The sequence below is a fragment of the Protopterus annectens genome, chromosome 15.part0 (genome assembly GCF_019279795.1).
Source record: "Protopterus annectens isolate FY-2018-M chromosome 15.part0, PAN1.0, whole genome shotgun sequence".
NCBI lineage: Eukaryota > Metazoa > Chordata > Ceratodontiformes > Protopteridae > Protopterus > Protopterus annectens.
In genome coordinates, this window is record NC_056749.1 from 17,524,600 (window position 1) to 17,550,661 (window position 26,062).

General features: G+C 44.1%; 1 protein-coding gene across 4 annotated transcripts in view; it reads left to right on the forward strand.

The window, feature by feature from the left end:
- The window catches only part of LOC122789663 (KH-type splicing regulatory protein), a 441,911-nt gene extending 424,254 nt beyond the window's left edge, over positions 1-17,657 (forward strand). For 3 of the 4 annotated variants that reach the window (XM_044057076.1, XM_044057079.1, XM_044057078.1), the window contains 2 exons: positions 501-717; positions 16,025-17,657. In XM_044057076.1, coding sequence (XP_043913011.1) covers positions 501-712 — 212 coding nt within the window. In that variant the 3' untranslated portion in view covers positions 713-717; positions 16,025-17,657. The remainder of the gene's footprint in view (positions 1-500; positions 718-16,024) is intronic. The other variant, XM_044057077.1, reaches the window with a different exon arrangement.
- The last annotated feature ends 8,405 nt before the right edge of the window (positions 17,658-26,062 follow it).

Genomic DNA, 26,062 nt, shown 5'->3' on the forward strand with positions numbered 1-26,062 from the left:
GTTAAGGGGGGGGTTGAGTTGTTACCAATCCCCCTTCTCACTTGCACCCATTTCTGTACCACATTACATTTCCTCTTGTAGACTGGGAAAGCAGTAGCTGAAATATTGTAACCAGGTGAAAGCACTGATCTAGCCAAACAAATGCTGATGTGAGCCTCTCCCCTTTACAGTTGAGTCTTTGCTAATATCTTTCGTGTAGGTAGGGTACAAACTTTGTTCTGGTCATACTTTTAGATACGAAGCTGGAAGGACTGAAGTGACTAATCTTGCACTTTATAGAATTTTGCTTGAAGCTGTGCTTATGGTCGTGCTGAGTAATCTGATTTATTTTTCCCTTTTTCCCTTTTTTCTTTTTGCTATATAAAATGCATCTTTGACACAAGAAAAGTTTGGTTTAAGGGAGTGAATTTGATTTCATGCTGATTAAAGTATATTTGATTTGGGATTGTGAGGGGTTGGTCATTACAAGTGCTAGTGCTGATGCTTCTTTAAATTTGCAGCTCAAGTGGCCACTGCAGGAGCAGCAACAGCAGCAACTGTAACAGCAGCTGCTGCACCCCCACCACAGCCAGCAGCCCAACCAGACTACAGTGCAGCCTGGGCAGAGTATTACAGGCAGCAGGCAGCATATTACGGCCAGACAGCAGCACCAGCAGGTGTTCAGCCACCTCCACAACAGGGACAGCCGGTTGGAAATATGCCGGTAAGCTAGTCTTGGTAAGCAGGTTTCTGTGAATATTTTTGACAAAACTCACTAAACTGTCAGTGTTGTAACAGTGTGCTGTTGCATTGTGGCCCCCTCAGTGCATAATTTCCTTAGTGCTTTCTAATAAGGGGCTCCTCCCAGGTTAGTTAATACTGGTCAGTACAGTATATGCGTTACAGAAGTTGAATATGTTTGAATGGATTAGTTTGTGTTTAATGTGTTTGGTTTTATTGGGAGTGGTGCTAGAAGTCTGGTATATAGCCTACTGGACCACTTAATTACTACCACATTTGAACTAATAAATGCTAGTTGAAATAGTTGATGCTTGGAGGAGGCAGTTTCTGTTCACTTTTGACACAGAAGTATGGTGGTTAAAAAGGGGAGTGGCATTCAAATTTTATGTAACGCAGTTTGCACTGTAAACTTGCAGTGTTGCATTTTGTGTTTAGTTAATCATGGATATTTCTTTCTGCAACCTTAAAGATCATTGGCTACAGTTTGCTCACAAGTTCTCAGTGTTTTTCGTCACTAAACTTGGCTGAATTCTTCCTTTTTTTCTGGAAAACCTCTTCGAAAAAGTGACCCATAACTTTAATATGCCTTGTCCTCTCTTGATTACTGTGCAGACAGTTTTCCATACTGACATGTTTAGGTCAGCAGTACCCATTACTTGTCGAGAGACAAAGGGGAATTGGGTTTTCAGACTGGGTCAGTTTTACTTGTGTTCATTTTACTGTTAAGGTGAGATGCATTATTTAATCCAGTCTTGAAGCCCCCGTCTGTTTTGCTTTCATTTCATGTGGAAACAAATGCGGAAAAGGCTGCTTGTTCACTGTCGTACAAGAACATCACTTGCAGCACAGTCCATGACTCTAGTTGATGAATTTGCTTAATGCTGCTGAATGTTCATTTGTCTGATCTTTGCAGAACATCCCTTATTTTGCCTCGTGTTCCCCATCCATCTGTCGTTAAACTTGTGATTTTTCTAGTGGATCACTGAAGATCGCATAACTGCAAGGTGTCCTTCTGTTCCCATGTTGCAGTATTAATACTGTGGGATTTCCAGCCCTCATTCGACCAGACGTCTGCTCCTATATAAAAGCTTAAGCCTGGCTGCTGTAGGTGCGTGTACGTTGCACGTAGGGCCGTAAACCATGGATTATAAATGGGACAGCACAGACAGACCCCAGAACTTTACAGCCGCAGATAACTATCCCTTCAACCGCTTCACTCCTACGTCCAAAGACTTCTGAAAGATAAGTACCCCATTGGGGGTTTGCCTTTTTCGTACTTGAGCTTTAGTTTGGCTGCTGTAGTTTCTGTTTAGCCGATGTCAGAGAGAATAAATGTAGTTGCGGGTGCCAGATTCCGCAGACTCCCATGACTGCTGTGTTTTGCTTGGGTAAAGAGCATGACCACAAGGCCTTCTCTATTTGCCGATACTTCATACCCAAGACCTTACGCAGCAGTCTGTCTGCATTAAATCTATTTATAGAAAACCAAAGGCTTAAAGGCCTCGCGCTTAGGATGGATCCAGGTTTGGCTGCCCAAGCTGAACCGCGGAAGAAGGCCAAGATTTGCAGGCCTCTGCCTTCGGATGTCCCACCAACTGCCATTGTAGGAGCCGAGGGACACCAGGTTACTCTGGTTCCAATGGCTCCTCTGGAAGAGGCTGTCAGTACACACTGAAAGCACGTCAGCGAAGTTGATTCAGCCGTCTGTCATAGAGACGTCGGTGGAACCGTTACTTGACCAGCCAACCAAGACCTCTCCTGCGCATGCCTCTGTTTCCCTGCCCACCGAGATGCACACTACTAAAAGGAAGCAGAAAACAAATTACTTGTGCCCGACGCTTCTGGCAGCCTCGGACTGGAAGCACTTCACTTCCTCCTTGATGCAGGCCTTTATGGCACTTAAGCCTACAGGCCATATCATCCTTGTACTGAGCTCTAGGCGGGCTTCTGCCTCCTCCCTGCCTTTAGCATCTACTCAGCAGTCAGTTACCCAGGAAGACCCAGACTAGTGTTCCCTCTTCTGAGGAATCTATCTTCTGTGTTTCACAGATTGCCTGTCCCATAAACTAGTCTTCACCTGAAGACACTATTGAAGGGGACTCCCCACCTGAGGACTTGCATTTGGGGGGGACAACTCCCCACCTGAGGACTTGCATTTGGGGGGGGGGGGACTCCCCACCTGAGGACTTGCATTTGGGGGAGACTGTCTCAAAATTAAGGGCATTTCAAGTGGAATAATACTGGTCTCTGAAACCCAGAAGAGATGCTTTGAGCTTCTACAGGTTGACTCCCCTTCACTTTCAGCCATCCCTCCAGTACTCCCAACTTTCTTGGATGCCTTCAGTTCTGTTTCCAAGAACCCAGACTCTAAACGTCCTGCCCCTAAGAGGCCAGGTAGGTTTTACAAGTTCCTAATAAAGCACTTTTGGCCGATCCAGCTGTTATTGCAGCATCCCCAGTCACCGTCTAGGCATTTGGCTTCTGCTTCCCTTCAGTCAGATAGCAAAACCAGGAAAGGTACAACTTCTACCCTAGCTTTCAGGGTGACAAAACTACACCTAGTCTCAGGCCTCCACCTTGTTGGCTACCACCCCGGGCTGTCCAGCCAAATCTGACGTTTCCTCCAAATTGTCCCTAGCCACCGAAGTAGCCAGACACACTATCCACTGCAGCTCGGATGCTGCAAAAGCAATTGTCAGATCTGCTGCCACTGCGTCCACCTTGCACAGATACTCCTGGCTCAGACTACAACCTCTGCCTGATTTTAAAGCCAAGATCATGGATGCTCCTACCTTCTATTTGGCAAAAATGCTGGCAGAACTTTTTAAAGACTTACAAGAAAAGAGCAAGGAACTGCATGACATTAAACACTTGCTGGTGTCCTCATTACCCAGATACTACAGGAACTACCCAGCCAAAACATCCTTTGTTAGAAGGGCTACTCCCACATGTTCTTTGTGTTTCACTGATGCAGTCATCACATTTGAGTTATCTGCTTGCAGTAGCCCTACGTCAGCCTGATTATCAAAAGTCTTGGGTCCTGCGTCTGTTGCTGTCTCCTCTACTGTGACGTCCGGTAGTCAGGGATATAAAGCATGCAGCCGACGCCATTACATCAATCTTTCTTGCGGTGCCCGAAGCAGAAGCAGTTAGCAAGTGCTTATCAGCAGACTCCTGAAATTTTGAGTTTCAGAACAGAAGTCTTAAACTAAAGCTAAGTACCCCGTTGGGGAAATTCTTTCTTGCTCTAAACTGATGTCATTAAAAGTCAATTGTATTTCTTGTGGAAAGCAAATACCTGAAAGATTTTCATTCGTACTGTATTCCTTGTCTAGGCCCTGACCTCTATGTACCTCGCTGTCTGTTTTGTGCCTTATTTAAGCAATGAACTATTTGTCGGTAAATTATTCAGATATGTTTTTAGTTAGCCATCCAACTACTGGTTAGCCGTCCAACTACCGACATTCGAAAAAACGCAAAGGTAGGCTGCCTAGGTCCAAAGCTATCTATGAAGGTTCTAAGCCAGTCTCTCCAGTTCACCAGTACTCAGTGAGACGCTTTCCCAGCCCCGGATACCCGCTACTTCAGATTCGCAGGCCCCTGCTGAGACCCATTCGGAGTCCGGTATGCCACGAGATGCTTCAACTGTGGAGTCTGCGGATGTCTCTACCTGGCTTCTGAGGGTATATCCAGGCTACTGACTTGCATATTAAACTGACGCCATTTTTTTCTTCAAGGCCTAAATCTCGAGCCATGCCTAGAAAACCAACACCCAGACTGCATGGTCAGGCCTGTATGCGTAAAAAATAAGAATGGCTGAAGACCTTATTACTTTAATCAGGGGAAGCCAACCTTCCAACTAAGAGACATAGGACTGAATTTGCTTATACTTTTGACCAGGATTGTAAAGTTTTTCTCTGACCAGGATATACCCTTTTCTACCTATGAGGATTGTGATGCAGAGGACTCTATTCCCTCTGCCCCCCCCCAAACAGGATTTCTCTTTTGGTGAAACCTTGCATACTCTTGGGGAGCATTTTCGTTGGGAAAACCAGGATTACTCTGATTCTAAAAAGAGGCTTAGGGATTTCTTACTCCTGCCCCAGCGCAGGCTTTTAGCTATCCCTCCTGTACTAGACATCGTTGATGCATTTTCAGAATCTAGCTTTGCCCCTGACTCTCTACCTCCTGCTCCCAGAAAACATGATAGATATTACAGAGTTCCTGACTCTCTCAAGCTCCTTTTTAAAAATCGTACTGCGGATCCTGAGACTGGATGTAAAACTTTTCCTGAGTGGGGTCTTGCACATCAGACCACCAAGAAAAGCCCATTCCTCCACCCTGGGATCTCAACTTTGTGCTGGAAAAACATACCCTACCCCTATTGAGCCAGCCAGCACAGCATTTCTTCAAATGTGCACATGGAAAACCATTCTTTTAGTGGCCATTTCCACTGCTAGAATGGTGCCTGAATTACAGGCTCTGATGGCTTTGCCCTCCTTACTCCACCTTCCACAATGGCTGGGTTTCCCTACGCACTAACCTTCCTTTATGCCCAAAGTAGTTAATGAGCTTTCCTTAAACCAGTCTATTCACCTACCCACTTTCTTCCCCTCTCCCAACTCTGTGGAGGATCCTCCATTCCCCTAGATGTAGATAAGCAACTAAGATTCTACTTGGATTCTACTTGGACAAAACCAAGTCGTTCAGAAAATCTGACCAGCTGTTCATTTCCTTAATGCCAGGGCCTTGGGTAAGGCAGTTTCCAAACTAACCATCTCCTACTGGATCAGAAAATCCATCCTATTTTGCTACTCATCACAAACTATTGCCTCAAGGAGTGCTTACCTTTAAGGCCTTCATAAAAGGACTAGACACAGCTTCCATCATGGAGGCAGCCACCTGGTCCACAGTACATACTTTCACCAAGCACTACAAGCTGGACCAGGGCAATCCTGCAAAGATTCCTAGAATCCTCCACCTCTACCACCTCCTAACATTCCACTTAGCTGTGGTACTCTCCCACAATGAGTAATGCAACATGGGAATAGAGGGACATGGAATAGTGTAAAATCTTGCAATAGCCATAGATGTCCTTCTCTTCCATGTTGCAGTATTCCTTCCCACACTCCACCCCCCCTGCTATCCTTTCTTCTCTAGGGTATGCCCTCACTGCAGGCCACTCCTTGCAGCCCTGTAAGGATGAAGGATGTTTGCTTTTGCTTCTCCCTTGGCCTGCAGGCCACTCCTTGCAGCCCTGTAAGGATGAAGGATGTTTGCTTTTGCTTCTCCCTTGGCCTTATAGTCCCTTCTCTGGGCTTCGAGTTCTGATGTCTGTGCATGCTGAAGTTGCACTTGTATTCCATGGTTTACGGCTCTGTGTGACGTCCCACGCACCTACGGCAACCAGGCTTAAGCTTTTGTATAGAAGCAGACGTCAGGTCTCCTGAGGGCTGGAAATCCCACAGTATGAATACTGCAACATGGAAGAGGACGACTTCTATGGATGTTCGTGTTTCACTGTTGCAGTCATGACTGTAGGGTTCTCCCCTGCCGGCAGGCAGTCCCCGGTCGGCCAGAATCCCAAAGTCTGGGTCCGGCGTCGGCTGCTCAGCCATGCTCCCTGACGTCAAAGTGCCAGGAATACAAAGCTGACAGCCGACACCATGTTCTCCAGTCTTTCTTGCCTTGCGGTGATAGCAGTTCGCAAGTGCCGGTCGGCTGACTCCTGACAATTTTTTCTAAACGTACTTCAGTCCGAAGACTTTCTTCTACTCAAAGCTAAGTACCCCATTGGGGAAACTTTTTTTTCTTGCTCCAGTCCGATGTCAGAAAAATTTCATGTGGGAAGCAAATACCTCATAAGGATTTTCATTCTTACTGTATTCCTTGCTTAGGCCCTGACCATGACGTAGCTAGTTGTTGGTTTTTGTGCTAGATTCAATCAACGTACAATTAAACGAAGGTACGATTTTGCATTTCATTACTTCGGTAGGCGTTTTAATTACAAAATGTCGTCTGATACGGTTCCGGCTACCGGAGTTCACAAACGACGCAAGGATAAAAACAGGCCTCCGAGGTCCAAATCTGACAATATTGTACAAGCCGGGTCAGCTTCAGGTTCGGCCGTCGTCAGTGAGGCGCTTTTGCAGACCCTGTCTGCCATTTCGGAACCGATGGCCGGAACGGACTCCCACGAGGAGCCAACTAGGCCTTTGAATATTTCTGTTGCAGGACCTTCGGACAATGCTCCTTCGGATTGGTCCAGAGCCGCTGTGCAGGTACCGGCTTCCGAAGGGGTTTTCAGGCCTACTCAGCTTCTAATAAAGACGAAGGCAAAGACTCCTTCCAAATCAAAGACTGCAGCCCAGGCCTCTTCTGATCCGGCACCCAAGTCTCAAACAGTTACTCAAGTTGGCTGAAGACGTACTATGATTAGGGGTTCACATCCCCCTCCAGATAAAAGGCCAAGGCAGGAAGTGTATTATGACTCCTCTGATCAGGCTTCTGTTTCTTCAGTTTCTTCTTCTGACCAGGAATATTCTTTCCCTCCTTATGAGGATTCTGATGCTGAGGAATCCATTCCTTCAGCTTCTCCCCCTGAGGATTTCTCTTTTGGGGAAACTTTGCATGAAATGAGAACATTTTCACTGGGAAGGACAGGAGTACTCGGAATCTAAGAAAAGACTTGGGGATTTTCTTCTTCTTCCCCAACATAGACCCCTGGCTATTCCTCCTATTTTGGATATTGTGGATGATGCTTTTTCGGAGGCTAACTTAACTCCTGACTCTCTTCCTCCAGCTCCTGTTAAGCCAGACAGATATTATAGGGTTTCTGATTCCCACCAGTTTTTATACAAGAATCTTACTGCTGATCCTGAAACCATTTCTCAGGGTCCTAAGGGGGTTAAGGCCGCTTCTGCTAAAAACCCCACATTCCCACTGAGAAGGATTCCAGATCTTTAGAAAGATGGGGCAAAAAAGTGTACACTTCTGCTACTTTATCTATTAGGGCTTTAAACTGTCAGTTTCATATGCTGAAATACCAGCAATTTCTCCTGTCTGTTTTAAAACAAAAGTTAGCTTCCATTTCTGCCTGTGCATTCTGCCTGTGCAGATAAGGAATTACATGACTTAATGCATGCCACTGAACAAGTTGGGAAGCATGGTTTACACTGTGGATTTGATGCCTTGGAGGCTTCTTGTAGGGCTGCTGCCTCTGGCACAGTCATTGGAAGGCATGCGTGGTTAAAGGAACAAAACTTGCCAGATCAAGTAAAAGCTAAATTATTGGATGCTCCTGTTCAGCATAATGTTTTGTTTGGATCTAAAGCTGAAGAGGTGATAAAGAAGATTGAGGACAAGGCAAAATCCATGCAAACGGTTAAAGATTTCTTACAAGTACAGCCACCCAGATTTAGTAGGAATTGGCCTACTGAAAATTGGTCCTTTCCCAATTCTGACAGGCCTCAGAGGGGTAGATACAGACGCTCCCGAGGAAGGTCTCAAACGCAAGCCCTCTTATAGACCAAGACAGTGGACTGCTTCCACCCCTAGGGGAGGAGAGGACAGGTCGCAAGCTCATAGAAAGCACTCAATGACTCCCTCTGTTGGGCTGCAGGAACTTCTTGCCTGGAAGCCCCTCTCGGAGGAAAACTTTCTCTTTTTCACCTAAATTGGACTCGTATAACCCAAGACAAGTGGGTTCTGGATGTGGTTTCAAGAGGTTACAAATTCCATTTTCATACCCTACCCAAGACCAAGCGGATGGCCGGATCTTTCAAAACATCAATGATTAGAGGCCTTAAACCAGGTGGAAGCTCTTGGCTATGAAAGCCATAGAACTGGTTCCACTTTCAGAGATGGGACTAGGTTTTTACTCAAGGCTCTTTCTAGTCCCCAGAAAGCAAAATTCATGGAGACCCATTCTGGATCTGTCAGTCTTGAACACTTTTCTCGAGATACCAAAATTCAAGATGCTTACTCTACAGCAGCTACTTCCAATGCTGACCAGAAATGCATGGATGGTAACTTTGGATTTAAAGGAGGCATGTTTACACATTCCCATCAGGCAGGAATGCAGAAAATACCTCAGGTTCAGTGCCGGATCGAGGCACTATCAATTCTCTGTGCTGCCCTTTGGATTGTCTACTGCGCCCAGGGTCTTCACCAAATGCCTGGCTCCAGTAGTAGCTTATTGCAGACTCAAGGGAATTCAAATTTACCCTTATCTGGACGACTGTCTTATTCAGGCAGACAGCAAGGATGTCTTACTCCAGCGTCTAGAATTTGTTCAGAATCTTCTCAAGTTGTTGGGATTCACTGTAAACATAAAAAAAGTCAAATTTGACACCCTCACAACAAATAACTTTTCTGGGTGCTCTTCTCAACACAACAACCCAGATGGCATTTCTGACATACAAAAAACATTACAGCTGGCTTCAACTTTCAAAACCTTGGCAACATTAACTCCGCTATCTGCAAGGAAATTCCTGCAGGCTTTGGGTTACATGGCCTCCTGCATCCTTCTCGTACCATATGCAAGACTACATATGAGGAAAATACAGTGGTACCTAAAAAGTGTATGGTCTCAGCATTGCCACAGTTTAGACATACAGATTACCGTCCTGCCTTGTCTTCAAAAGGAATTCCTTTGGTGGTCCAAGGCATGTACTCTAAAAGGAAAACCCTTCAGTCTGCCTCCAGCCACTCAGATACTAACCACGGACGCCTCAGATTATGCATGGGGAGCCCATTTTCAGGGCAACTGTCTGCAGGGCCTTTGGACAAAGGATTAGAAGCTCCTGCATATCAATTTAAAGGAAATGTTAGCCGTTCAGAAGGCTCTATTGGCCTTCAGGAATCTTCTACATCCAGGACAACTACTGATACGGACAGATAACACCACAGTTATGTGGTACATAAACAAGCAAGGGGGATCTCATTCCTATCCCCTTTGCAGACTAGCCATGAATCTTTGGAACACAGCTCTAGCTTGCAAACTGGACCTTCAAGCTCAGTTTCTACCAGGGAAGCAAAACTTCTGGCAGACAGTCTGAGCAGAAACCTGTCTGACCCACACGAATGGATGCTGGACACCGAAATATTCAAGATTATTACAGCAGTCTGGGGATGTCCTCACATTAGACCTCTTTGCATCCCACCTCAATCATCAACTACAGATTTTTTGCACCAGGACTTTCCACGAACAAGCTTGGAAAGTGGATGCACTATCATTCAGTTGGAGAAACCTCTTGGGATATGCCTTTCCGCCTCTTCCTCTTCTTCCACGAGTATTATTAAAGATCAAACAGGACAAGCCCAAGATGATAATCATGCTGGCCCCAAATTGGCCTCAACGGTTTTGGTACCCAACACTGAAAAACCTTTGTCTGGAGCCCCCTTGGGTTTTACCACAGACTCCGAACCTTCTGTCCCAACATCAGGGTCAGGTTCTACACTCCCATGTCAAAACTCTCAGCCTGGCGGCCTGATTAATCCAGGGTTTTTGAATCATTCTCTCCTACCCAAGCAGGTTATGGATGTCATTTTAGAAGCCAGACGTCCTAGCACTAGAAAATCTTATGCAGGAAAATGGAAAAGATTTTGTTCCTGGATGCAGGCTCAGGATTCTGATCCTCTTATTCCTAACATTCCTCAGATTTTACTTTACCTGACAGACCTCTTACGTAAGGGTCTCTCTTTCTCTTCCATAAAGATTCATGCCTCTGCTATTTCTGCTCATTATAATAGAGACCCTCCAATCTTTTCCCACCAGCTCATGAGACAGTTTCTCAGAGGAGCTAAGAACTTAAGGCCCCCTAGATCTCCTCCCATTCCTGCTTGGGATCTCAACTGTTTTAGAAAAGCTCACCTTACCTCCTTTTGAGCCTGCTGCCACATCTGACATCAAGTTTTTATCTTGGAAGACAGCCATCCTGTTAGCTCTGACCTCTGTCTGGAGAGTTTCAGAGTTGCAAGCTCTTATGGCTGTAGAACCTTATGTTATTTTTCATCAAGACAGGGTGTCTTTAAGGACTAATCCTACTTTCATGCCTAAGGTGGTTTCCAAAGTGGCTTTAAATCAAACTATCCACTTGCCAACTTTTTTCCCCACTCAAAATAAAGGGGAAAGGATCTTACATTCCTTGGACGTACACAGACAACTACTTTTTTACCTGGACAGAACCAAGGACATCAGGAAATCAGAGCAATTGTTTGTTTCTTATGCTTCAAGTTCCCAAGGTAAAGCCATTTCAAAACAGATAATTTCTAAATAGATTGCTCATGGAATCAGATTTTGCTATTCACTCCATGGAAAGCAAATCCCAGGGAGTATAAGGACTCACTCTACCAGAGCTGCTGCCACTTCAGCTGCCTTCCTCAGGGGAGTTCCTACCAAAGACATTTTGGAAGCTGCAACTTGGAGTTCAGTGCATACTTTTTCCAAGCACTACAATCTACTTTTCTACTCTAAGTCTAGGGCAGGCTTTGCTTCTGCAGTCTTGCAGGGTCTTATAGCCGCCCCCTCTACTTTGACTACCTCCCTTTCATTCTGCTTTGGGATTCTACAGTCATGAAACAGTGAAACACGATGAACATAGTACAGTTGTGTACACTTACCATAAATGTAGATGTTAGAGTGTCTTCACTGTTGCAGTCTGGGTTTCCCTCCCTCCTGTCCCCTCTTATTTTTTTTCTTTTGTGTGGTTCCTTTTTCACCCTTCTGAGGTGTATTTGCAAGGGGTATGGGACCTTACTCATTTTGGACCTTCTGACATCTGGGGCAAGAAAAACTGGAGAACATGGCGTCAGCTTTATACTCCTGGCGCTCTGACGTCAGGGAGCATGGCTGAACATCCGACGCCAGAACCAGACTTTGGGATTCTGGCCGACCGAGGACCGCCTGCCGGCAGGGGAGAACCCTACAGTCATGACTGCAACAGTGAAGACACTCTAACATCTACATTTATGGTAAGTGTACACAACTGTACTTTATCAAAGGCAATCACCACAAGTTACCCCTCAAAGTGGACCACCTCACACAGGACAAAAACCCAAATCCACCCACAGTGGCAATCTCTTCACCTTACTTGCTTACTATCCTGCAGGATGCCTGGACACCCAATACCAGATCTTGCATATCCAAGTGGGAAAGATTCTCCATGTGGTGTCTAGGCAGTTGGACCTGTTGCAAAACGAAACTCCTCTAGTGCTGTCCTACCTTTGTGAAGTTTTGCAGATGGTTAGCATTCTCGTCCATTAAGGCTCATTTCTCTGCCATTTCTGCATGCCTCCCTGTGGGCCCCCATTAATTTGCAGATTGCCTGCAAAACTGTTCCTTAAGGGGGTACTTCATCTCAGAAAACCAAGGAAGCCCATTACCCCTCCATGGGATCTGAACTATGTTTTAGAGAAGCTCACACTTGCCCCATTCGAGCCAGCATCCAAAACTTCCCTAAAGCACTGCACATGGAAAAATGTCTTAGTGGCCTGTATCTCAGCTAGAAGAGTATCTGAGTTGCAAGCCCTCATGCCTATTCCACCATTCCTCATATTCCACAGAGATAGGGTAATTCTTAGAACCAACCCATTGTTCATGCCAGTGGTGGTCGGCTACCTTTTATTTAAACCAAGCCATCCATTTACCCACTTTCTTTCCCAACCCATAGGGAGACTGAATACACTACATTCCCTGGATGTACACATTTCAGATTCTGTCTGCACAAAGCCAGGCCCATCAGACAGGCTGACCCACTGTTTCTCTTTCCATCCCAGGACCCTAGGAAAAGCGGTTTCTAAGCAAACTAATTCAGCCTGAATTTCCAAAGCTGTTACCTTTTGCTACAAGCACCACTGTAGACCATTACAAGGCAGTGTTAAAGCACATTCCACCAGTGCAATAGCTTCCTCTGGAGCATTCTTCAAAGCCTTTGGACACTTCCACTATCCTTGAAGCAGCCACTTGGTGGTCTGTGCACACCTGGAGTTCCCACTGGAACACAGTTCTGAGGTCTGATGCGTGCAGGCGTCCTAGCCCACGCTCTGCTTGGCCATGTCAGACTTCCCATCCACCATACAGTGAAATCTTTTGTATACTGGCCAGATGTTCGGGTAGCAAGAGGAGAAAACCCATATGTACAGAATACTCCAGCCTGGAAGAGGACATCTATAGTTAGTAAGATTTTACACAAGTTTTCTTTCTCATGTTAACGTGGAACAGAGCAGAACCTAGACTTGAAAGACTGAGTGTTAGATTTAGGAGGTATGACATTAACTGTGAACTTGATCAACTTTTCCACCCCTAAATTTACCACCGTTTGAACCAGCTGCATGACTTCATCACTTAAATTGTTGCCATTGCATTCTCTAAACTCTAGGCTCTTGTGGATAGTTTGTCGCTCCATAAAGATGGTGATCCTGCACACTTGCACCTTTGTGTCAAGTGATTGCACTAATGAAGCAAGCATGTCAACTTAAGCCCTAGGAAGGGTGCATCTCCTAATGTGTACAGACTGAGGTGCTACTGGGATAGAACAAAAGTCTTTAGAAAAAACAGACTAGCTGTTGTCTTTTGAGGAAAGCAAAAGTTTAAGCACTCTTTTGCTGTAAGACCCGTGATGGATTCCTGAAGGAATAATCACATTGTAACAGGGGTACTTCATTTACCTCTTTTCCTAAAATAAGTTTGTGCTTCACGTGTATAGCTGTGGGTTTGTCACTTATTTTATTGGTGTATTTTGGATGTGGCTGCAAACATTTACAAGATTTCTAATAAGAGTATGGGTGCCTGTCCAAGGGTAAATTGTAAGATTTCACATTCACTAATAGGAGTTTGCCTGAATGACTGCTGGAGGGGTTTCTGCTTCACATGTATGGGGAAGCCTGTCCCCCGTGTCTGTTGCAGTCTAGGTTTAGGTCCCTACATTTCTATTTGTTTTGCAGATTTGACAGTTCTGAGAGGATCTGGATGGCATAATTGCTTCTCAGCAGTCTGAGATTGAGTACAAGGATAAGGCCTTGAGGTAGTCTGCATATGACTTGTTGAGGTTGTTGTGTCCACCTGTGCCCAGAGCTCTCACTACTGATTGTGTCCTTTTTAGGGTATTGCTGTTGATATAGCTTGCAGGAACATCACCTTGCCGAAGGGGATGATTCGTTTTGTGTTAAGTTTAAGATAATGACATTAGTCTGTCATACCTCTCAACTCTTGGGAGCATGAAATCTGGACAAACACAAATAAAAGTGGGGCAAAGCCCCCAAATAGGGACAAATATTGCTCTTACAAACTTAGAAAGTTGTTAGAATAACAGTGTTTGTGTTGGCATGATTTTTTTCTGAAGGATATGAAATCTGAAAGTAAAATGTTAATTTGACATGTCAGAAAACAGTTTAATAAAGAACAGACCAAAAAATGAGGCAAAAATACAGACATTCTTCGAAAATCTGTACAGCTGAGAGGGTACGGTCTGTGTAAGACCTTGCAAGGATGTTGACATGGATAGGGGTTTCAATGATTGCTCCCAGTTTGCAGTAGTAGGCAAACTGTCAGCCAAAGTCCTTTTAGCCTGTACTTTGAAACTGATTCAGAACAGTAAGGGTTCCAGAACTGATCCTGGTGGAACACCACTTGTTAAAGGTCTGCTGGAGTAGGTGGAGTTCTCCTGTATTGACTGAGTTCTGTCATTGAGCCACTTTGCAACCCACCTGACAGTATATGGGTTGATACCCAACTCATTGAGTTTCAGTGATCCCAGAGTCTGGGATTGTATGAAAGGCCTTGGCCAAGTCTAGGTAGGCCAGGGAAGAGTAGACACCTGCACTTCTCTGCCATTGGTCTTGAAGGGGGAGGCCTCCCAACTCAATACCCTCCTTAAAGGTAGGAAGTTGAGAAATCCTAGAGATGCAGTAGATAGGATCCTTTTAATTCTTGTTTTCCGTAGTGATCAGTTTGAGTGCTTGCCACCGTGCTAAGAATAGCCTGCTGTCATGTAACTTGCACCCAAAAAAGTTTGATATGGGTCTTGAGCTACCTAAAGAGTCCTCTCTAGAGTAAGAGATCCCTTGTGGACTTTTTGTAGCATTTAAAAGAAGCTTGGGCAGTTCAACCCCCAGTAGTCCAGGGTTATGGATTGCCTTGAAGTGGGTGCATGGTTCCTTTTCTGCGGTAGCAATTACTTGTACATTTGGCTTCCTGTGGTATTTGCTGACACCACCCTAAAGTGCTGGTTATGTTCTCACAAATGGTTTGCAGTCTTAAATGGCTGCCATGGATAAGTTGCTACACTCCATGAGACTTGGTGCTGTGCGCTCAAGCAGTGAGAAGCAGGCCTGACTCAGGTTGACAGGATTGGTGAAGCATATCCAGGCAGCTTTTGCTAGTGCGTCATATTCTCACCTTTTTTGAACCCAAGGTGAAAAGTTGCAGCAGTAAGGCAATATGCTGAGACTCGTTGGGATCAATTCAGTGCAGCAGATACGCTGTTTAGGAATTGAAAGGGTGCAAAGTAGTATCTGGCTTTGAAAATCCCAGCAAACCCAGTTTGTGCAGTGAGGTAACTGGTCTACAAAACCCCCAAGGACTTGTTTGTCCATCTTGGTAAACTGTTGGAGGGAGGGGTCTCACTTCCTACCATCCAAAAGCATGGCTGACCATCACTGGGCATTTGGAATAGGGAAATTATTCCTGGAGGCTACTGATGTCCCTCTTCACATGCCCTTCATCTTTCACTACAGGAGGTCTCAAGCTTAAAGGTCATCCTGTGATTTTACTCAAGGTTCTTAAAACAAGCCTCTGGCCCATATTGGATCGCAGTGGTCTAAGACATTTTGTTCAGAAATGCGAACAAGGGTTTGGCATTTACAGAACCTGCAAGTGTAGGGTTTGCAGGAAAGGCCTCAGTTTCATAACATTTCTTGTGGAGATTTTCCAGTAGTTTGCAACTCCTTTTATTGCCCTGTAGTGGTAAGGAGGCTCAGTTCCAAAGGAGGGGGTTAATAGATGGTCTAGCAGCTGTTATGCTTGGGGGAAGGTGCTATTCAGCTAGGAAGTCATTTTGGAAGAGATTTCTAATTTTGTTAGAAACTTCCCTAATATCTTTACAGAACACCATCTTTCTTGCTGCTTGTTGCCATTGTAATTCCTAAACTCTGCATTTTTTAGTGCTCTTTGTACATATAGTTTACATGTACTGCTGATGTCATGTCATTTTTAATTTCTCTTTAGGTTTTATTGCAGTGACTGGTGGCTTTAAGTAAAATGGTGTATTTTTAGCTGATGTCCAATACCGTTTTTGTCTTTCAGGCACAGTGAAATGCAACTCGGAACTTGTCATCTGGAATCCTTTTAATACACTGCTGTGGGCCAGCAAAATGCCGACCTCTAGGATTAGGATCCGGTTGAGAATATTCTGACGATGTAAAATATGTAAAGCCCTTTACAAATAAAGAAACCTTCATGAGCCAACTGAAGACCGTGAACTTTAAACTTGATCTGAGTCCAGTCCACCTGAAAAAAAGTGCATTTCAGGTTGACACTTTGTTAATTTTTTTAAATAAACTTTAGAAGTCACTCTGCTTTTAGTTAGGAGTTGGAACATTCCTCGACCAAGGTGTTGGTGTCGATCATTTTCACTGCAGAAAGTGTAACTGGTCTGTCGTTTCGTCTGTTCAAGATGAGATTAAAACCAAGACAAGCTTGTATGCTCGGTTTTTACTTTTTATCGCTCGTTTTTAACTTCAATAAATAATATTAAAACTTCCCAGTGTCAGCGGATGGAATGTATAGAATGTAATATGCTGGGCCATCAGTGAGAACCATCCATGTCACTGAGCATCCACCCACATTTGCTGCTCATTGTAATCATTTTTGGTGAGATTTAAAGTTTATGTTGCTTGTACTGTGATCCCCAAATTTCATAACCTGGTTAAAATAAAATGTAGAGTGAATTTTGAAGTATTACTCTGCTTGTGGAAACATTTGAGTTATGCTTCAGGAAGTGAGGGACTGTTTTCACCCTATGTGGTTGTATTAAAATTTGAAAGTAGGAGCCTGTTAAAAGTAATGTTTTTGGAAGGCGTTGTATGGAGTTGGGTCCTAACTGCACATTTTTCACATGCAAACAGTATTTAACTGCAAGGTAGAGTTGATTACAGATTGCAGTGGTAAAACAAATTTTTACAGATTAAATAGCACTTCATGCCAGTCAGTAAGCTCATAAAAATTCATAGTGCACATCCTAACTAGATGGCTGTAAGGCATCCTTATCTGTACCAGAATGTTATGATTGAATCTTGGTATGCACGAAAATTACTTCAAGCGTAGAATTGATTTTACAGTACTGGGTGCTGCGTGAGATGAAAAGGTAAGGATCTAGTTCTAGGTATTACAGGCTGGCAGAATAGTCTGAAGCTGAAATCCCCAATGCAGTGAGTGTTACGAAGAGCAGGAATGGTAATGAAAAGCAGAGCTGTTGGCTTGCAGTGAGGAGTTCAAAGCTGTTGGAGGGAAAAAAAACACCTCCATTCTAGTGGGTGCAGACCCCAGTCAACTGATCCATCCTGCAAAGTTACCATCATTGATTAATTGGTTTATGAAGTTGGAGAGATTACGTAGTTTCAGCAATGTGCTGAACATGGAATTTCCTCAGATATCAAGGTATGCACGCTCGTTCTCTGGATTTTTAAACTATCACTGCGACACATCCACAAGTTAGTCCCTTGGTAAGTCTCTCCTCTGAAAAACTGCAAGCTTCCAGTTTACATCACCCTGATCTGTTTGAAGCAAGTTTGAACACCTGCCCTGCATAGTTCACTGTCAACAAGGGTGTCTGAAGCGAGTACTGGTGTTTTTTGTATTGTACCCCTTTCTCAGCTGCTTTACTGAGAAATACCTATTCATACATTTGACTAAGTGAATAAAAAATTCTCAAATTAAATTTGGTACTGTTTTTTCTATGTTGCTTTATCAGTTTGTGTACCTTCTCACTGCTGTTTGTAGAGTCTTACATGTTTATCTTAAATTGGTTTGTGTTCATTAAAGCTGAAAAGTGATCGTAATGATTGCTGCTTCAGTAATTTGTAGTTTAGTGATTTGCCAGAAGGATGAATGTCTACTTCTGGGTCAGTGTGCAGAGTGGCCTCCCCATTTCATGCCTTCTTAAAGTCGCTGTATTTGATTTATTAAGGAAACAATGTGTGCCTTTTTGCCATACGAATAATGGGTAGCTTGAAACTGTAAAGCAGCGTCCAGTCAGTGCACATGGTAAGTACCTATTTCAATTAAATATTCCTATTTCAGACTTTTCCATTGGACTTGTGTGAATTTCTTGGGTCTGATATGCTTAGAAAAATACTGATGTTCCTCGTGTTTCGCTGTTGCAGTCATCACACTTGGGTTATCTGCCTGCAGATAGCCCTCTGTCAGCCCGAATACCAGTCTTGGGATTTCTGCGTCTGATGCGGTTTGCCTATTCCATGACGTCAGGGGTATAAAACATGCAACCAACGCCATTACATCAGCTTTTCTTACCGCTTGGGAGCCCGAAGCAGTTAGCAAGTGCTGGTCAGCCACTACCTGAAACTTGTGTTTTTCAAGTTTCAAACTTGAAGTCTTCGAAAGCTAAGTTTGGATCCTTTTTTTCTTGCTCTAACCGATGTCAGAAAAAAGTCAACAGTTGTCTTGCCTGTGGAAAGCAAATACCTCACAGATTTTTCATTCTTACTGTGTCATCTGTTTTGGCCCAGACTACGATGTTCCTTGCTGTAGGTTTTGTGCCGTGTTTAACGCCACAACTACTCGTCAGGCTTTGTCGCTAAATTCTTTCGCTCTTTCTCAGTTTTCCGAAATTGCTTCCATAAGCCATTAGACTGATTTTCCGAAAACACGCAAGGATAAAGACAGACTGTATAGGTCCAAAACTGCTGATGACTCTTCTGTTAAGCTAATCACGTTCTCCGGTACGCCCCTGATAAGTTCATACAGATTTGCAGGCCTGAGACCCATTTGGAGTTCGGTGTGCCGTGCGATGCTTCAACTATGGAACCTGTGGATGTCTCTACCTTGGATGGGTCTGTTGCCACTGCAGGCACTGGCTTCAAAGGGTGTATTCCAACCTTCCGATGTTTGCTTTAAACTGACAGCTTCATTTTTGACTAAAAATAGTTTCTCAGGCCCAAAGTTCAAACTACGCAGTTCGCACTAACCTAGAAAACCTATGACCAAAGTGCATGCCCAAGCTCCCTTGCCACAGAAACAAATGCTTAGAATGACAGAAGACCTTTTAACTTTAATTGGGGGAAGCCAGCCTTCCCCCTCAAAGACAAAATTGATTTTCCTTCTGATTCTACAGACTGCGAGTCCGATGACTCTGGTCCCTCTGATTGTATCTGAATCCTCATAGGTAGATAAGGATATGTCCTGGTAGAGGATTCCATACCCATAAGGGAATCTTGCAGGAATAATCTGTTTCAGAGCAGGCTCTATGCACCATATACAAAGTGCCTGGCTCGCAGGCAGAGAAATATTCCAATTTACCCATACTTGTACGATTGCCTGATTCAGGCGGACAGTCAGGAATTGCTACTTCAGCAGCTGGCATTTGCAAAGGGACTTCTAACTTCTCTGGGGTACACCAACAAAAAGAAATTGCAACTGGTGCCCAACAAAAAGATTGTATTCCTGGGAGCAAGCTTGAACACAACTTCCCAGGTGGCATTCCTCACTCCAGAAAAACAGGCTTATTTGACAAACTACTTCAAACTAATGGCCACCAAAACCCAGCTATCTACAAGAAAAATACTGCAAGCCCTAGGATTCATGACCTCATGCAATCTAATTATTCCATATGCAGGGCTGCATATGAGGAAACTTCAATAGTACTTGAGTCTCTGGTGTCAACTTTCTCAGGACATGGAAACACTGATTCCTATCATTCCTTGTCTAAGGGCAGAGTTCCTTTGGCAGAGGCATACAACCACAAGGGACTTCCTTTCACTCAACCCCTCGCCTCCCAAACCCTGACAACAGACTCATCAGACTGAGTGAGGGGCTCACATGGCAGGCAAATGCAGTCAAGGCAAATGGAGCCCAGAAAAAATTCCCCTGCATATCAATCGTGTTAGCTGTACAGAATGCTCTGACAGATTTTAAATACCCTACCCTTCCATGACAACTCCTGATAATTAGACAACACAGTTGTGGTACATAAGCAGGGGGGAACTCATTCCTACCCTCTTTCCAGGTTAGCCAAGGCCCTGTGGAACACAGCCTTGATTGAGCAACCAAGTGCACTTGCAAGCCCAATTCCTGCCGGGCAAAAAAAATTCACTGGCAGACGACAAACAGAAATCTACTGGACCCACACGAGTGGAAGCTGGAACCCAACTCATTCAAACTTCTAATCCACAGGGGGGGGGGGACTCCAGAGGTGGACCTCTTTGCCTCCCCCCAAAACCATCAATTGAGCAAATTTTGCACCAGAAATCCCCACAGCCAAGCGTGGAAAGTGGATGCCCTATCCTTTACATGGGAAAACCTCTGAATTTATGCCTTTCCCTCTGCCCCACCTCTCAAAAGTACTACTCAAGATCAAAGAGGATAGGCCAAGGGGAATCCTTATTGCCCCAGACTGGCCATGCCATCACTGTTACCCACTCCTATGCAGTCTGACAGCAGTGCCACCCTGGCACCTACATCAGACCCCCTCCCTGCTATCCCAGCAGGAGGGACAGATTTTGCATCCACAGCTGCAAACCCTTTACCTTGCAGCCTGGCTTATCCCCTGACTACACCACCTTCTGCAAGCAGGTGCTAGACGTCATCCTTGAGGCCAGAAGGGCTAGTACTAGGAAATCCTATTCAGAAAAGTGGAAAAGATATTGTTCTTGGAGCTAGTCTCTAGGAAAGGACACAGCTGTGTGCCCACCTTATCTCAAATCCTAGATTACCTAGCAGAGCTACTCCACAAAGGCCTATCCTTATAAATTAAAATTCATGCCTCTGCCATCTCAGCTCACTACAGTACTGAGCCACCTCTTTTTTTTTTTCACCCTCCCATCAAACAGAGGAGCTAACGAGGAGAGCTCCCACCCCAGCCTAGGACCTTCTCTTTGTACTAGAGAAGCTCACACTTCCCCCTTTTGAGCCTGCTGCTACAGCAGAGTTAAAAATTCTCTCTTGGAAAACAGCCTTACTTCTAGCCATCACGAGTTAAGGCACTAATGGCTGTGGAACCCTTCACTATTGTACATGCGGACAGGGCTTCCCTCAGGAATAACCCATCATTTATGCCCAAGGTGGTATCCAGTGTGGCTTTAAACCAATTCGTCAATTTACCAACCTTTTTCCCTAATCCTCAGAATAAAGGGGAAAGGATTCTGCCCTCTGACGTGCACAGACAGCTCAGGATCTCCCTTGACAGAACTAAACCTTTCAGAAAATCTGACCAGCTGCTTAGTCAGCTTTGCTACAGGGGCAGAGAGGGCAAGGCCATTTCAAAGCGAACCATTTCCAAATGGATAGCACACTGCATCCATTTCTCCTACAAACACCATGGAAAACCTATAAACCACAAAGAGCATAGTACAGTTGTGTACACTTACCATAAATGTAGGTGTTCAAGTGTGTATTCATTGTTGCAGTCCTGGTCACCCTCCCTCCAGCCCCCTGACTTTTCTATTCTTTCCACCTGTCCTCTTTTTGGCCATATCTTATGGCAATGGTATTTACTTTTTACTGAAGGTGTTCCACACCATGTAATTGCTTCCTATTTTGGAGGCTCCTGACATCTGGGGCAAGAAACTGATGTAATGGCATCTGCTGCATGTTTTATACCCCCTGACAACCTGATGTCATGGAAGAGGCATCCGCATCCGATGAAGAAATCCCAAGACTCTGGTGTTCGGGCTGACTGAGGGCTACCTGCAGGTAGATAACCCAAGTGTGATTGAAAACTGAATACACTCTAACATCTACATTTATGGTAAATGTATACAACTGTACTTTTTTTTAAGATGTGCTTGTAGAAGACTAGATGTCCTTCTCTTCCTATTTTCCAGTATTCTTACTGTGGGATTTCCCACATCAGGTGAGCTGCCTTCTCCTGCTATACAAAGGCTTGAGCCTAGTCGCTGTAGGTGCGTGGGACGTCAACATAGGGGCCATAAACCAGGGACCTTAAATGTCTGCACTCGCAGACCTCAGAATTCTTCAGCCACAGACTGTCACTTAGATTGTTCAGCTCCTACTCGAAATTACTTTGAAAAGATAAGTACCCAATTGGGGTTTTGTTTTCCATTAACATTGCATGTTATGTAGTCCAATCTCGCCTACATTCTTACCCGTGGGTTCGGAGCCGGCTCTGACTCTGCCAACTTTTTTTCTAGCTCGAAGTCTTTCTATTGGCTGGGCTAAGAAGGTATCCCATGCTGCACTGCTCTCTATTCCCAGATGTCGTTTGCCGCTCGTGTAGCTCGGACGTGGTCTCGCTCTTGGCTGTGGCTAAGTACCCTTTTTCTAAATAAGAGAATTTGTTGCAAACAAAAAGCTATTTTAATAGCTATTGTGCGTTTGGTATATTTTATGGAAGTGTGTAAGATTTTCTCTGTGGTATCCCACTAGCTGTTTCCAACAGGCTAGGCCCGTTTCAGTTAGAGGACCTAGTCTGTCCCCTTGCTCCCCTGTGTTACAAACTCTCCGGTCTAAAACCATTTAAATTAGAGGTTTTAGCCCTCCCCCTCTTGTGTGTCAAAGGATCGTTTAAATGAGAGATCTTTGTGGTAGTTTTTTCCCACCCTCGGTGTGTTTTTAAAAATGTGACTGTTTCCCATTGGTTATTTCATAATTTTTTGTCTTGGTGCTGGTTGTTGGTTACTATGTCTAAAGATTCTAAGGAGCACAAGCCCTCGGGCTTCAGGAAATGCTCTGTGTGGATGTCCTTCAAGGATGCATCTGCAGTCTTTACAAATGGGTTGTCCTGTCGTCAGGCAGCAAATGTCCATTACCGATGGACAATTCTGTCTGTGTGTTGTCTGGGAGCAATCCATCTCCAGGAGTCGTGCAGTTTGTCATGCGTTTAGTCCTAGAGTCCTAAGTTGATTTTGAAGGGACTTCTGAAACCCTCTGAAGAGGGTCTGGAATCTGCTTTCAGCTCTAAGGCTAAAACCACTAAATCTAAAAAGAGGTCTCCGGCTCCATCAGTCTCCTCGGAGCCACCGGAGAAAATAGCGAAATCTGCTTTCGACATCCTCTGCTCCACTGTCCTCTGGGCCACAGGAAGTGTCAGTTGTGATGGAACCGGCGTCGGCTCCAATGTTTTTGGAACCTATTCGGAGCCGATCGCCTAGCATGAGACAAGTATCTGAGAGGAGGTCTCTATCTCCCTCCCTGTCCTCTAAATCCTCCAGGACCTTATCGAATGTGGACGTCGATAGTGGTGCAGAGACTCCTTCAGTCGCTGGTTTTGACAAAATTGTTCTCTGCTCCGGAGCCCGTCCTTCATCCTGCTTCGATACTTCCTCAGAGCGCATCTCAGCTTTTGGAGCCAGAGTGCTCGGCTCCGTGTGACGTCTCCAGGTCTGTTCCGATGGCCACTCCTGCCTTATTGGTGCCGACGTCAGCTCCGACTGTCTGCTCTGTCCACGGGATTCAGGACTCTGGATTCTTCTTTTGGACACGAGGGAGAGGCTTTGAGACATCCCTCTGTTCCTAGTCTCTCTCTCGGTGCTTTGGCGCGGGGAAGTCTGACTCCTGTGGCTTCGGAGGCTGGTCACTCCTTGGATTCAGGGGGACCAGTCTGAGGCCATGCGGAGTGCGCTGGCCAGATCGTCAGCGACATGCAGGTCTATCATTCTGTCCCCTACTACACTGGTGCAGGTTTCTGATCACCACCTATCTTTAGGCAGTGGAGCCCCAAGGCCTCAGGGTACCCCCATGAGTGGTCCCCAAGTTTGAGGGCCCCTCGAGTGCTTGCCTGAGGAACCCCCCAGAAGAAAATGTGCAAGAGGAAGCACATAGATTCCCAGGATGAGTCTCGCATCCGGTACCAACCTCAAGAAATCTGAGGGGTCCCCCAAGTCATCCTCTGAGGATGTTTCGCTGACATCCTAGAGATCTTGAAACAGAGGTGACTGGCTGTCCAAAGCCCCCTCCGAGGAGGAGTCTGTCTTCCTGAAGGACTTTGGTGCTCAGCCTCCTGCGTGTCTCCACTCTTTGAGCTCCTGGATTTGATTTGTCGAAGGGTGTGGGAGAACCCTGACTCTGTGGAACCAGTCCCCAGGCGACCCAATAAATTTGCCTTAATTTAGAACTAGGAATGTGATGAATGGTTTGATGAATTAATTAATATATCAGGAATATTTTTTGATAAAATCAATATAATAGAATTATATAATAGAATAATATGTTTATATTTATACATAATATTATTAAATAAATAAATAATTAGTATATTTAGTATATACATAATTTATGTGAATATTTATTTAAATATAGTGTGATCACTTTAAATATGTATAAGTTTTTTCCCTCCTTTTTGGAATTAATTATATAATTAATTGAGTGATTGATCCAATTAGTGTTTATATAAATATTGCCATTGTGCTATGTTGGATTGTGATCCTTTGAAGGCGAATTGCCGAGGTACCAGGTCTTTTGGGAAAGAAATAAAAGAAAATTTCGCTGGACTAAGTATTGGCTGTTTGGTGTGTTTCTAGTTTATATATTTTGTGTTCTTCGTATCGTTTGTTTAATCGAATTTGGATCCCAGCCGTACTTTTCCAGTGAGCTACTTTTTGTTCTTGTTTGATCTAAATATTCCTGTGAAGAGATCATTGAACTTTTTCATCTATGTCCAGTGGTGGAAGCTCCGAACGGAACTCTGCATCCAATGCCTTGCTGTTTCAGGACATGGTGGTGGAGCGCGATAAAAGATTTACTATTAATGATCCATGGAATTTGGAGGGGGATACAGGCGCTGATGGTCGTTTTGCTCAGTTAAACAAATTAATGGCCAAGGAGGCTGCGTTGTATTTTGATACTAGGCTTCTGGAGAAGTATGTTAGTCTTAACATTACCCCCCGAGGGTTGCGTATTGATAAACTGCCAGCTGCACCGTTTACAGATGATGAATCTGATCTTTTAGATGAATGGAAACAAACTTCCCTTCTATGCACAATAGGCTGGCTTCGGATATTGATTAAACGAAATCAAAAGTCTCATGACAAGTTAAAAAATGAGATCTCGTTATTGCAAAATGAACTTGTTGCTGAAGTGAACTATAGAGTTCAAATGGCCAACATAAGTGACAAAATGAATAAATTAGAGGCTGATATTGTGCAGAAAAAACGTAGTAAGTTTGGGACTTAAAAGACTATGAAACAGGCGTTATTTTCAATTGGCAGCGTGAGCCTGTACGTAATCACTCTAGGGGGAGGAGTTGGACTCGCAGCTCCAAACGAAGGAACTATTCAGCATCAGCGTCATCCTTCTCTTCTACGGAAAAAGAAACTGTTACCAAAAATGTTTCCTTTGCGAGAACTGTTGCTCCGAATCGAGTTACTGATAGGGATATTGTAGAAGCTTCAAATGAAGCTTCAAACCTTAGTACAGCGGAGAACATGAATTTTCAAAACGGTAACTACAACAAGGAGAGAAACGGAAGAAACGGCAGAAAGGGGCGAAATCGCTATAAGTGAAGGTTTGAGAACACTTACATCTAATGGAACTTGTTATGATGTTACCTCATTAGAATGTGTTAATCTATCGGATTTGTGTTTAAATCATGATATGTTGAGTGTTTTGCATAAGGGGAGTAAATTTGTTCCCACTATTTTTCCTTTGTTTGCTGATATTTATCTAGAAGTGAAAACATTCATTCGTAAGCTCTTATTAAGAGTGTATTTTAGAAAATTTAAGAATATGAATGTAAATGTGAATGTTACTGCTTCTAACTCAACTGAAATTCAAAATGGAGTGTTTAATGAAATTGATTTTGATGAAAGCTTAATGAATTTATCTATATACAACTATGAATATGATGAATTTGACTGCTCTTTGGAAGAAGGTGATGATTGTTTAATCTGCCCTAACACTGATATTGGCTCTAGTGTCAATTATTTGACAGGATATGGAAAACTAATGATGCCTAAATTTAGAAATGTTAGAAGTAAATTTACACCTACCATTTCTATACCAGCTATTTCAGTTTTTCAAAAAGTTGTTTTAAAAGAGACAGAGTTAATATTTAAGGAATTCTTTAAAGAGAAAAAACAATTCAATTTGAGTAAAGGTGAATGGCAGGCCTTAAAAAATCTTAAAGCAGTGAAAAATGATTACATATTCAAA